At 42.2% G+C, this 13,314-nt stretch overlaps 1 protein-coding gene across 7 annotated transcripts in view; it reads left to right on the top strand.

Annotated features, from left to right (window-relative positions):
* Positions 1-2,791: 2,791 nt before the first annotated feature.
* Positions 2,792-13,314, top strand: part of CCDC171 (coiled-coil domain containing 171) — a 359,296-nt gene continuing 348,773 nt past the window's right edge. For 2 of the 7 annotated variants that reach the window (XM_029203361.1, XM_029203357.1), the window contains exons 1-2: positions 2,792-3,185; positions 12,200-12,357. In XM_029203361.1, coding sequence (XP_029059194.1) covers positions 12,314-12,357 — 44 coding nt within the window. In that variant the 5' untranslated portion in view covers positions 2,792-3,185; positions 12,200-12,313. Of the gene's footprint in view, positions 3,186-4,628; positions 4,683-11,311; positions 11,404-12,199; positions 12,358-13,314 lie in introns of those variants that run through there. The other 5 variants (XM_029203362.1, XM_029203363.1, XM_029203358.1 and 2 more) reach the window with 4 other exon arrangements.

Genomic DNA, 13,314 nt, shown 5'->3' with positions numbered 1-13,314 from the left:
GTGCATATGTGCCCTTAGGCCTGCTTTTGATTTTTTTCTATTTTTTGATCTTCTCCTCTCATATTTCCCGGTTTAAAAATGCCCTAGATATTAGTTGTCAACTTGTAAAAATGTTGAGAATTTGCACAGAAGGAGGAGGTGGGTGACTTGCGTCAGCCACAGCAAAGGTCCTGATTACAAGTGTCTGGATATGAAACAACAAGGAAACAAATAAATGAAGATGATTAGTAGGAGGCATAGAAAGGCCACAGGAGACAAAGTAAGTAGGATTTAGTAATTCTCAGACGAAGGAATTGAGAGCCTGAGAGAGAAGAAAGATTCTCTAAGTTTTTTTTTGTTTGGGTGTCTGTGATTATAAGTTTTATAAATAGGTAGAGCAGTTTGTGGGGCTCCAGTGAGAAGCTGAGAAAGATCATTAAGTTTTAGATATATTGAACTCAATACTGACAGACATTAAAATGACACTGTTCAAATGAGAGTTAAAAATTCAAGATCACAGCTCAGCTTATGATATTATGGTATGTGAGGTGGACATAAAGAATTGAAAGTTGTGGACCCAGAGTTCACAGTTGCAGGAATGGATGACATCACCAAGAAAGCTACTGTGGTGAATGGTGAAGGTTGAGGGCAAAACTGAGAAAGTATCCCCTTAAGGGGCAAGGTGATAATGGTTTTCTGAGCAGCAGCAAAGAGGTCAGAGAGCTGCCTAAACCCTGAGTCTCACCTATGCTGGAGAGAAATCTGAGAGTGATCAAAGTGTCAGTGAACTCAAGGAGCCTGGGATCTGGTAATGAGGTCATTATTGACTGCGAAATCTGTTTTGGAAGAGTGGGGGTGGTGGATCGAATAATATCTCAAGAGAAAGAATGAGATGAGAATTGTGACTCAAGGCTAAAAGAGAAGTGGGCTAGACAGCATCTTTCTGTACAGCTTTCCTAAGTAGTATAGCATGTTAGGCAAACAAGAGACAACAAAGAATTGACCTTGTAACTACTAGAAAAACACAGAAAACCTCCAAGTATTTGATAACACTCTGACTTATTGTTTAATTATTAGAACTTTTCTGCTCAACATCCTTCATTTAGCTCTGTTGCTTGGTAAACTAAGTATGACCTAGACGGCCCTCTGTGATCTGGGTTCTGCTTACTTCTCCAGCCTGACATCTTACTCCCCACATCCGCTACCCCAAGACTGCACACAGAGCTTTGTTCAGTTTTCCAAATGCCTCTTGCTGTTTCCTGCCCTGTTTGCAGCTTCCATGTCTTCCAATTCCTTTTAATTTGGTGAATCTATAACTACCTTCCCAGACTGAACTCAAAGTTCTCTATAAAGCCTTTCTGGTTGTTCAGGGTTGATATTATACTTCCCTCTTCTGAATCCCACTGCACCTGTATCATGTATCCTGCATTTCTACCACCTAGTTCTGGGCTGGGTATATAGTCTGTATTCAATAAATGCTGAATGAACAAGTAAATGAAGATTGCAAGTCTTCATGCTGCATCCATTCTTTTCATTTTAAAAAAGTGTGCAGTATAGTACATTTGGCATTTCTTGCTGTACAATATTCAATTCTGTGATTTTGCTAAAACACAAATAAAAATTTTATATTATTTAAAACTTGTAAAGTAAAAAAAGTCCTAATATCATTAGTCTGTTGTAATTGTCCATTTCGTTTCTAAGTGTTAGAGTGGGCTCTTTTCTTTCCATACACTCTTTTCTTTGAAGAAATTACCCTCTTTCTGACTAAACTATTGAAGCGGGATGTGCCTCCTTTCCTAATCTAAATGACTAAACTCAAGCCAATTAAAGTTTCAGAGTTTCAGTGTTACAGGAATCAAGGAGGTTTTAATCCCAGGGAGACAGGGGAAAGACGGCCCCTACACCTGGTTTCAGGTTAATTACAAGCCACAAGGCACTATTTTGGCATAAAAGGTTCTTTTTGTATTAAACACCTTTTCGGGGGGAGGAGGAGGAGGTGGTGTTGAAGATTAAATCCTGAGTCAATATCCCGCCAATTTGCATTGTTCTTTGGGGAACAGGCTTTCAAAAGCCAAGGAACAAAAGAGGATTTGGTTTTCCAATCTCCCTGAGGCGGCAGCGGCTACCAGGAGAAACCAAAGTATAAATTATCAACGAGGAAAGCGTGCGTGGGGTGCGTGTGTATATGTGTGTGTGTCGGGGGTGGGGAAGAGGACGAGGGTAGGAAAGGGAGCTGGGGCACTTGCTAAGGCTCTGAGGACTTTTTCGTGAGGTACCTCGTTACGTAATATTTATAACGAAAGGCGCTGCAGCTGCATCAGCGCGCTGGCCCGCATTTTGCGTCCCCGTTTACAACCACCAGCTGGGATACAATGGGGATGGGAGGAGGGGACTAGAAGCGTCCGGCAGGCGGATAGCGGTCTGAACAGCGGGAAACCAATCATTGGTGCAGAAGCGAGCCCAGGGAATTTCCCCCGGTTCTGGCACCGGACCACGTACCCCGAGGGGCTGTCCTGACCCTACGGATCAGCAGGGGAGCCAGCTTAAAAATGCAGCATCTGGGATCAGACCTCTTAAGATTTTTATTCAGTAGGCGGGGAAAAGAAGCTAGGGCTTAGAAACCTGCCTTTTCAGTCAGCTCTCTGGGGATTCTGGAACGGTGACCCGGGCACCTCACACTGAGACCACCACACCGGAACGTGGGCCGAGGGGTCCTCAGGCGGAGGTAGAAGGGGGGAGGGTCCGCGCCAGGCGCGGAACCGCGCGCGGTCGCGAGCGCGCCGCTCCCCAGCAACAGCGCATGCGCCGGTCACCTTCCAGCAAAGCCGCGCAGCTTCGCGGGCCCGGATCTTCCACTCGGAGCCCGGCGTTCTCCGAGTGCGTATCCTGGAGCTGTCGGCTGCCGGAGGCGGGAGGAAAGGGGCCGCCCGGGCCCGGGCGGGGCCGCGGCCAGCGAAAGTCTGCGGAGGTCTGCCAGGGAAGTCGAGTCTCCGGAAGTGGCAGTTGTAAACACCGTCTCCCTGGGGCTGGTCTCCCTCTTGTTACCCCTGTGCTGTTTGTTTCCTCTCCCTGGGTCCTAGAGTCCGTCGTGTTCCAACAGTTTTTGCTCTGACCCCGCGGCCTGCCTGGGCCTCTCTCTGCCTTTGAGATCCGAAGCTGCCCCAGGGGTCTTGGGTGTGCAGTCTGGATCACGGGAGACCCCTGAGGTAACCACCGGGTGTGGGGTTTTGGAGGGGAAAGATTTGGGCGGGGAGGTGTTCAGAGGAAAGGTATAGGGGGCTGCAGTGAGGGTTATGGGGACCCCGAGTTAGTTTGAGGCTGTTCTGTGGCAGTTCGTGTCGTCTGTGGGGACACACCTCCAGCGCCTTGCGCCGGGCCTCTGCGCCCACCTGAGGAAGATCTTCCTGGAGCATTCTAGCCAAAGGCCGCTGCCTCAGTATCCAGAGGACTGGGTAGGGACCAGAGGGCAGGACCCAGAGGGCCTGGACTTGGAGCTTCTTAGGTTTACAACTCCGGACTGCTGGGCTCTTTCCCTCTCAAGAATCAATAAGTCCTTCGAGGACAAGGACCAGGTCTTTTTCATCCCTTTTTAATAAAAATGCCAGCCACGCCCTAGACATTCTATAAATGCTCGGTAAACCAAAGAAAGAGTTTATGCTAGGCTGTCTTCTGTAGCTTCTACGCCAGGACTCTTAGGAGACAGAAGAGAGGGCTGTGAGTTTTTCCCCGGCTGTGCAATTTCTGCAGAAGTGGAGCCTACTTTTGACTGTTCTTTATTTATTCCATGTGATATTTATCCTAGGCAAATACACTTTTTTTTTTCGTTTTAAGCAGATCTCCAATGATAACTGCGTAAGTTTACTTGAGAAGCAATTTCATTAGGTGTCCGACTCCTTTGAAGACATTACACATGGATGTTTTATAGTTGGTTTCATAATCTTGGTGAAAAGAACCTACCAGTTTTTGTCACTTGTTTTATTGAAGTTAGTGCCTAATAACAAAAGCCTAGAGTCGGAGATGCACTTGGTTTCCCTTGAAATGAAGAGGAAACAAAGGCAATGCAACCTTCCAAAAGGAAAGATGAAGGCAGTAATTTTAGTCTGGAGCTTTCTGTATTAGTTTGGTGGAGGCTTTTATTAGCTCTGTGACCTCAGCCAAATCACCTAAGCTCCCTGGGCATTAAGATGCCTTATCTGTCAGATAAGGAGGATGGACTTGGTCTCTAAAGTCGCATTTAATTCTAAAATGCTTTGATTGCCTCAGCCCATTTGTCTTGGTCTTGTTTTCATGAAAGAACCAAACATCTTTTTTAAAGGTGAAATGTGTAAGTTTGCTGATAGACACCCACAACACAGTTGTGGTTATTGTTGAAGACAGCACCGAGTTATGAAAGAGGATGGATTTAGGAGTCAGCCAGAGTATGAGCTTGAATTCTAACCCTCCCACTGGATATCTTTACACAAGTTACTCCACCTCTCCAAGCCTCAGTGTTCTCATCTGTGAAATGTGCATAATAATCTCTAGGGTTATTGGGAAGATTCACTGAGATCAGGTATGTTTAATGTAGTGTCTGGCATGTAGGAAGTGCTCAATAATAGCTTTTATCTTTTCATCCTCGCCGCCCCTCCCCTTTCCCCTGATCTGTGCAGACACATTGAGAGAGATGAGTACATTCTGGATGACCCACAGGACTCAGATGTGAGGTAGGAAAACTTAGTACCAGTGGTGGCTGTGAAATCTAAAAGCAAAATTGTCTTACTTACTCTCGGGATGTCCAGACCATTGATCTCTTGGCCTCAGTTGCCCTATTAACTATTTCTAAAAACTTATTGAAGAATGATATACATAACATCCCCTCATCTATTTCAGTGGGAATGGTGAGAATAGTCCAACTTCACTACCAGGAGAAGATTAAGATAATAGTACATTAACATAAAAAGCTGATTTAAACTTTGCTGTTATCCATCACTGCCCAAAGGATGCCCTGGTTTTGGCCCAGCCCAGTGGAAATTCCATCTGGATTGAGAAATCCACTGGAAGTTTGAGTCATCCCTCATTAAGAAGACCCTGACTTGTAGTTAGTTTGGAAGTGTGAAAGAATGATCTGTGTTTAAGATATCTGCAGTATTGAGCAGAGTGCTTCCCTGACAAGCAAGGGAAGCCATGGGGTGAGCCATGTCTTGAAGGTCAATAGCAAGGCACACAGCAGAGCTCTGGAGTCAGGGATTTCTCAATCTAGGTGGATTGATGGGGCTTTGAATCGTGACATTGTCACTTCCTACAGATGTGACTTTGGACAAGTGACTGAATATCTTTAAGCCCCAGTTTCCTCCTGGTATAAAATGGGGGTATTAATGGTATCTTCCCTTGGGGTTGGTGTAGAGTGAAATGAGATAATCCATAGAGTCTTGAGCATGATACCTGGAGAAGGGTTGTTTGCCACAGTAGGAATGACGACAGCAGGGAGTGGCTTTGGGGTATCAGTTTGTTTATAGATAATGATGAATTTGATATTTTCAAATGGAAAGCATTATTTAAAGAGTTGCACAGATACTGAGGCTGAAGAGAAAGGCTAACATTGATGGCATATCATAAGAAATTTTTAATTACACATATAGATTAGCCAAATTATTGTTTATCTTAACTTGTAACATTTCATAGGAAAGTTTCAAGTAAAGCTAGGAACATTATGTGGGGACCCTGCATTTCTTTGGCTTAGCTAAATGAAAATATTCCACTGATATTTTCATTACTGTACCTAGCTACTTTAGCTACCTCATCATTTCCTCTTTCCATTTTGGTGAAAGAAAAGGGAGATTTTGCTACATCTCTGCTATATTCAGTAGCACAGAAGTCCCATCATAGTTTAAATTCAACCACGAACCTACATTTGGCCCTTTGTTTATTTAGTTTTCCTAAAATACAGGTAGGACCTTGAGCCCTAGTGTCATCAAGCACTGATATCAACGAGAGGAAGAAAATAAGAGTTTGCCAAAGGAGACTATAGACAGGATATACTTTTTATGATGATGAATGTAAAAAATTAGGACATAATTCACCTAACATAAAATTCACCATTTTAAAGTATACAATTTGATGGTTTTCACTATATTCACTAAGCTGTACAGCAATCACCATTATCTAATTCCAGAACATTTCCATCACGACCCCCCCCCCACCCGCCAAAAGAATCCTCATAACCTGCTAGAATTCCCAATTCCCCCTCTCTCTACTCTCTGATAACCACAAGTCTATTTTCTGCTTCTATAGATTTACCTATTCTGGAAATTTCACATAAATGGAGTTATACAATATATGGCCTTTTACATCTGGCTTCTTTCACTTAGCATAATGTTTTCAACGTTCATCCATGTTGTGGCATATATCGGTACTTCATTTCTTTTTATCGTTGAATAATATTTCATATTTTGTTTATATATTGGCCAATTGATGGAAATTTGGGTTGTTTTCACTTTTTGGCTATTTATGAACAATGGTGCTATGAACATTTGTGTACAAGTTTTTGTTAAAGTCCAGTAATTATCTTAGAATGTGTCTTGTTGTTGGTTGTGCTGGGTCAGTATTCTCAGATATGCAGTTTGTTTGTTGAAAGTGTGGATTAAAATCTTTGTATTTCAGGACAGTTTTCTTGAATTACAGTTTTTAGTGTTTGTTCTGTTTCCCTTGCTTTGATCTTCTTATTCAGGGACTCCTGCTGTCCGCATGTTGGTTATTCTTTGCCTATTTTCAGTATTTTTTCATTTTCTCTTGAATCATTTTGATCTCTTTCTTAAATTTTTATTTAAAAATTTTACTTTTTTGTTTCATACGTCCTTAAAGGCATTTTTTGGACCATGTGTATTTACTCTTGTTCCCTCTAATTTAATGTTCCTTGCAGAAATGATTTTTAATTTCTAATTCTTTCTGATCTTTTTCACCTTATTTCTGAGGTTTTTTAAAATTTTATTTTAATTTATTTTAATTTTTCTGATATTTATTTATTTATTTAAGAGAAGTCAGTTCAGTATTTAAGTGCCTTATTCAGTCTCTAATTCTGATTCCTATTCTTTCATGCCTTATACCATTTTGTTAATGTCTTGTAGCTCATTTTGAAGTAGTAAGTTATGATTTTCATCTGTTTTGTGGGCATGTCTTTCTGTCATTCTTTCATTTATAGGAGTCCATTCTGTTCTTTACTCTCTATTTCCTTATGTTTGTATGGGATTTGACCACTCTGCTTTTCTGTTGCTTATTATTATTATTTTTTTTCCGGTACGCGGGCCTCTCACTGTTGTGGCCTCTCCTGTTGCGGAACACAGGCTCTGGGCGCGCAGGCTCAGCGGCCATGGCTCACAGGCCCAGCCGCTCTGTGGTATGTGGGATCTTCCCGGACCGGGGCACGAACCCGCGTCCCCTGCATCAGCAGGCGGACTCTCAACCACTGCGCCACCAGGGAAGCCCTTCTGTTGCTTATTTTTATGAAAGGTTAGTTGACCTGAACTTTGAGCAAGGTTCAGGAAAGCTTTTCTAACTTCACAGAACCCTGTCTTTTGTTTGTTGTGAGTGTTAAAAACTATGGTGGCTTGGTTCTGAGATTTCCTGGTCCTCTTTCCTCCTACAGTTTGGTCTGGGCCATGTCTTTACTTTGTCTTCATTGCCCCTATCCTGCTCAGTTTTTTTTTTTTTTTTTTTTTTTTGCGGTACGCGGGCCTCTCATTGTTGTGGCCTCTCCCGTTGTGGAGCACAGGCTCCGGACGCGCAGGTTCAGCAGCCATGGTTCACGGGGCCCAGCTGCTCCGCGGCATGTGGGATCTTACCGGATCGGGGCACGAACCCGTGACCCTTGCATTGGCAGGCGGACTCTCAACCACTGCGCCGCTAGGGAAGCCCCTGCTCAGTTTTGATAACAGCCTCTACTGATTCTCATTAGTGTGGGCCCCTGTCCAGGAAGTAACTTGACAGTCAGTTATGAAGGTCTGTGAGGCTGGACTGTACCAACCCTTTCAGGACTCTCTTACCATACGCCTGTTTCATATGCCAGTTTCAGCTGCTGCTCTCAGGTTGTGCTACAGCTCTTCCCATTAACTGTCTGTTGACCCTTTGGGGGTCCTTTCAGATGCATACTTGTTATTTTCCTCTGCTTGCTTCTCTGTAGATACCTCCACTCTGTGCAGGTTTTGTGGCTGTTGGTGGTTTGCCCTTATTCATTTGTATTTTGTAATTATTTGTTTTTTGTAAATATTGCCCATGATTTTCTAGTTTCTCTATCTAGTTACCTTAGATAGGATTTTTATAAACTCTGTTATGTAAATTAATTAGAAAATTAAACTATAGAAAAACAAAGAGACTTTATAAAAGACACACACAGGCAGGGATGGTGTAAGAACCCATTTTGTAGTTTACATGTCACTCTTTTTTTTTTCTATTTAACCCGGTAAAAGCATTTTCAAGCTTCTTATACATATTCGTTTTCTTCTGTTGTGTAACAAGTTACCAAAAACTTAGTGGCTTCAAACAGCCCTCATTTATTATTTCTCAGTCTCTGTAGGTCAGGAATCTGGGCACTGCTTAGATGTGCCCTCTGTTCAGAGTTTCACTAAGTTGCTGTCAAGGTGCTGCTGGCTGTGTTCTCATCTGGAGGCTTGACTGGAAAGAATCTGCTACCCAGTTCATTCAGGTTGTTGGCAGAATGTATTTCCTGTTGGCATCTGTATGACCGAGGGATCTGGCTTTTTACTGCCTGTGGGTTGGAGCTGCCTGCAGTTCCCTGCCATGTGGCCCTCTCCGTAGGCAGTTCACAGTGTGACATTGTGCTTCTTCACGATCAGCTAGAGGTTGCCTGTCACTTCACTCTGCTAGGATAGAGTCTTATATAACATAATATAATCATGGGAGTGTCACCTTTACCATATTCTGTTGGTTAGAGGCAAGTCACAGGTTCTGCCCGCAGTAAAGGGGAGGGTATTATACAAGAGAGAAACACCAGGGGGCAGAGATCATGGGGACCATCTGCCTTCTACGTTATCTGTTTCAGTGATCTGGAAGTTAATGAAACTTGCACCTGAGCTATAGAAGACCATTTTCTCTCTAGAAGACCGTTCAGATTTGAAGATGTTACATAGCAAAATAATGCAGTGAAAAATGGTGGTTGCCTTCAACTTAGCTTTATTGAAACAACTATGTTAAAATTTGGTAAACTACCTCTTCCCACACTTCTCTGCCCAAGATCAAAACAAAATAAAAAAAGCAGACATTATTAAGGCCCTAAGTATATAAATTCTTTTCCTGTGAGGTAAATAGAGGTTCTGTTTGTGCCTGTTGTGACACATATGCATATGTGTGTGTGTTTCATCCTTTTCACTTTATTTTTTTTATTTTTATTTTTTTGCGGTATGCGGGCCTCTCACTGTTGTGGCCTCTCCAGTCGCGGAGCACAGGCTCCGGATGTGCAGGCCCAGCGGCCATGGCTCACAGGCCTAGCCGCTCCGCGGCATGTGGGATCCTCCCAGACAGGGGCACGAACGGGCGTCCCCTGCATCGGCAGGCGGACTCTCAACCACTGCGCCACCAGGGAAGCCCCATCTTTTTCACTTTAAAAATAGAAACATTTTGTATATACTTTTGAGCCTTGTACATTACTCTTAAGTATGGAAGAGTCCCTTCTAACTCTTAAACTTCCATTCTGAAGGCACTTCCTCTGGAATCTGAGCTTTGGGGGCATGGTGGTAAGATGAAAAGATTTTGGGACTCAGTATCAGAAGAGCTTGATTGAGTCCTTGGTGTCCCCTACTTAGTAGCTGACTGGCCTTAGGCAAGTCATTTAAGACTTTCTGAATTAGATGAGTTTCGGTAATCGAAATGAGGATAATGAACCTCAGGTAAGGTAATTTATAGTTTAACTGTATCAACAATGACCTTGTAGAAAGAGCTTTGGCTTTAGAGTTAGATAGATAGTAACGAGTTGGAATTTTGGTTCTGTAACTATTTGTCTTTTGACAAATTACTTCTAATCTCTTAGTTTTCTCTGTTGAAAAGGATAATCTTTACATTGCAGTGTTGTAAGGATTGGAGTTCTATAGTTCTATGTATAAATAAAATACCAAACACAGTGCTTGACATTTTACTAGGTGCTCAGTAGATTAATGATAGTGGTGTTTGTTTGTCTACCACTATTCCCAAACTTAGTATTTAGGTCCCTGGAGAAATGGGATTCCCTCCCCCCCACCCCATCTTGGTAAAAGTTTTGTCATCTTTGTCCTAGGTCAAACTCTTCTGCATCAGCTGTGTGAGTCACTGACTGTTTTGAAGATCCCTTAGTGTTTGGCTGTAGGAGCCATTAGTCAGTTCCCAGTACAGTGTTTGAGTCTACATCTCAGTTGGCTTATTTGAGTCTCTTTTCTTTCAGTGATCTCTCTCAGGGTTGTTTATTGCGAGCAGGAACAGATCAGTTTAGATTTTTTTTTGGAGGGGGCATCTTCTAGCTATCCCTGTATACCTACAATTTTACTAAACAATTCTTTTATTTTCATAATGGTGTGTCTTGGTGGGTCATTTATCACTCAGTGTCCTGGCCTTTTAATTTTTATTTTTTTGGTTGCGCCACATGACTTGTGAGATCTTAGTTCCCCACCAGGGATTGAACCCAGGCCCCTGGCAGTGAGAGCTCCAAGTCCTAACCACTGGACCATTAGGGAATTCCCACTAAACAATTCTTCTATTACATCTTTTTTTTTTTTTTTTTTTTTTGCGGTACGCAGGCCTCTCACTGTTGTGGCCTCTCCCATTGCGGAGCACAGGCTCTGGACACGCAGGCTCAGCGGCCATGGCTCACGGGCCCAGCCGCTCCGCGGCATGTGGGATCTTCCCGGACTGGGGCACGAACCCGTGTCCCCTGCATAGACAGGCGGACTCTCAACCACTGCGCCACCAGGGAAGCCTTCTTTTATTACATCTTTAACCAGACCAAATCACCCCAAGTGTCACCTACTCCTTTCCTTTATCAGAGATCTCAGAGGGTTTGTGTTACAGTAATAGAAACTGACAGTGACTGTGTACTGTATATGTGTTGTGTATATTACTTAAATATCAAATATATGAGCTTGATATAGTTATCTCCTTATGGTTGAGGAAACAAGCTCAGAGAGTTTAAGTGGCTTGCCTATGACCACATATTTGATGCTTATTGGAATCCTAGCTCAGATCTCTCTGAGACCAAATCTCATGGTCTTTCTTAGGATATTGGACTTCTGCTGGGGATACCAAGAGACCTTGTGAGATCTTCATATTTGTGTCTATTTGGAGTTAGTTAGTTATCGAGATGTTTACCCAAAGATTCCTTCATACTGTAGTAAAGTAACTTACAGTTGTTGACTCTGTATAATTTGGAGTATCTCTGTTAGAAGAGTGTTCTGGAGAGAAGCCAGGGTAAGTGACAAATGCTCTCTTCTTTCCTTTTTCCTCTTCAATCCCTTGGGAGAAGGCCTTTGAAAATTACTGTAAGATCTTTTATGTGGGAGTGCCTTGGCCTCTTTGATTGTAACATTGCTTTAAAAATATTTCATTTATGAAAAAGTCTTTTGGGACCCCAAAACATCCCTGGACTGCATTTTCTTTCATACTGAATTCTGTGCCCTAGAGATAGGCACTACCTATTCCTCTTCCAGTTTAAGAACAATTAGTCACTATTTTATTACTTTTTATTTGAGAAATTAAAATAATCTAATAGTATTAGCATATTCTTATAAGAAGGAATTTCTTTCTAATGTTTTGTCATTTTTGTTTCTAATCTTATTTAAAAAGAAATAAAACACTGTGGCTTTTATTTTATTTTTTATAACTTAAAAAAAAAGTTTATTTATTTAGGCTGTGTTGGGTCTTAGTTGTGGCACGCGGGGTCTTCATTGCGGCACGTGGAATCCTTTTGTTGTGGCATGCAGACTCTTAGTTGTGGCATGTGAACTCTTAGTTGTGCCATGCATGCGGGATCTAGTTCCCTGACCAGGGATTGAACCTGGGCCCCCTGCATTGGGAGCATGGAGTCTTACCCACTGGACCACCAGGGAAGTCCCCAAACACTGTGGCTTTTAAAAATACAAGTATTTACATGTTTTTTAAAGAATAATCTTAAAAATACAGATAAGTCAAAAAACAAGAGAAAAATCACCCCTAGTCTCAGGGCTCATATAAATAACTGCTGTTATATTGTTTACTATTTTAACAGACTTCAGCCCATGTAACCTGTAAGCCACAGACGTCTTGGACAGTTTTAATCATTAATAACGAAGTATATCATTAAACAACAGTGGGGTATTTTCAAAGAGTTGGAAGACTCATCATGAGTTTGAACACTTCAAATAATGCCCCTGGTGATATCCAAAGGTAAGCCTCCAGTCTCTTCTTCTAGTTGAGGAATGCTTTTGGTTGCAGGGAGCAGGGAGAAATAAGTGGTTGGAGAGGCTGATTGTAAGAATTCTCATGGGATGGTAAGGGAAGTGGAAATTTCATGGGACTGGAGGAGCAAGAATGATGCCTCATAGAAACCAGAACTGGGTCTGGAGACTCTGTGTGGCTCTTTATGCTCCTTTGTTAACTCAGTGTACAAAAGTCAGTGTCTGTACTTTCTCCAGTCCCTAGAGACTTGCTTATTCTTTTCTACTTCTCTAAATCTTTTCTTCTGCTTATTCATTATTACTTGGCTTGCCACAATCTGTGTTGCTGTGTTTCCTCTTATTTCCTCATTGCCCCAACTCTGATTCATCACTCTACTTAAGCGTTCTGTTAGTTTTAGCTCCTGTTGCTAACTGCTTCTTTTCTTGGAGTTTACATTCTAAGAATTGCTGTTGCTCATCTTTTTTGTACCATTCATATATGCCTTTGGGTGAGGTGCCTACCTTTGGTTTATTCATATCTCATGTGAATAATATAAAAACTCTGAGTCCATAATGCGAAATGGAGCCATTTCGGAGAGTGCAACTCAAAGTGTGGTTTACGAAGAAATAAGTACAGAAATTGAAAGCAAGTGTTTAGAAACTTATAATCATGTAACAGAGTAATTTTCTATTTGTCGAATCTAATAATAAAACACTTAGAGTTGAATTTTATCTGTTTTTAGATTTTCTTTTTTAGTTATCCCTTTTAAATATATTTTACAGAAGCAATGGGAGTGGGGTGGGGATAGTCCTTGCTCACGTTTAGTTTGAGAAGAACTGATCTTGAGCACCTTTTCAGCAAGGATGTGTGGGTGGGGTGAGTACCATGACTAACATGTACTTTGCTTTATAAATAGGATTTGCTATGTAAACGTTTCCTACCTGTCTTTAGGAGCTACCTGAAATC

Source organism: Monodon monoceros, unplaced genomic scaffold (genome assembly GCF_005190385.1).
Source record: "Monodon monoceros isolate NGI ecotype Baffin Bay Population unplaced genomic scaffold, NGI_Narwhal_1 Super_Scaffold_5, whole genome shotgun sequence".
Lineage (NCBI taxonomy): Eukaryota > Metazoa > Chordata > Mammalia > Artiodactyla > Monodontidae > Monodon > Monodon monoceros.
The sequence above is the reverse complement of the archived record's forward strand: the minus strand, read 5'-3'. Positions and strand labels throughout refer to the sequence as shown.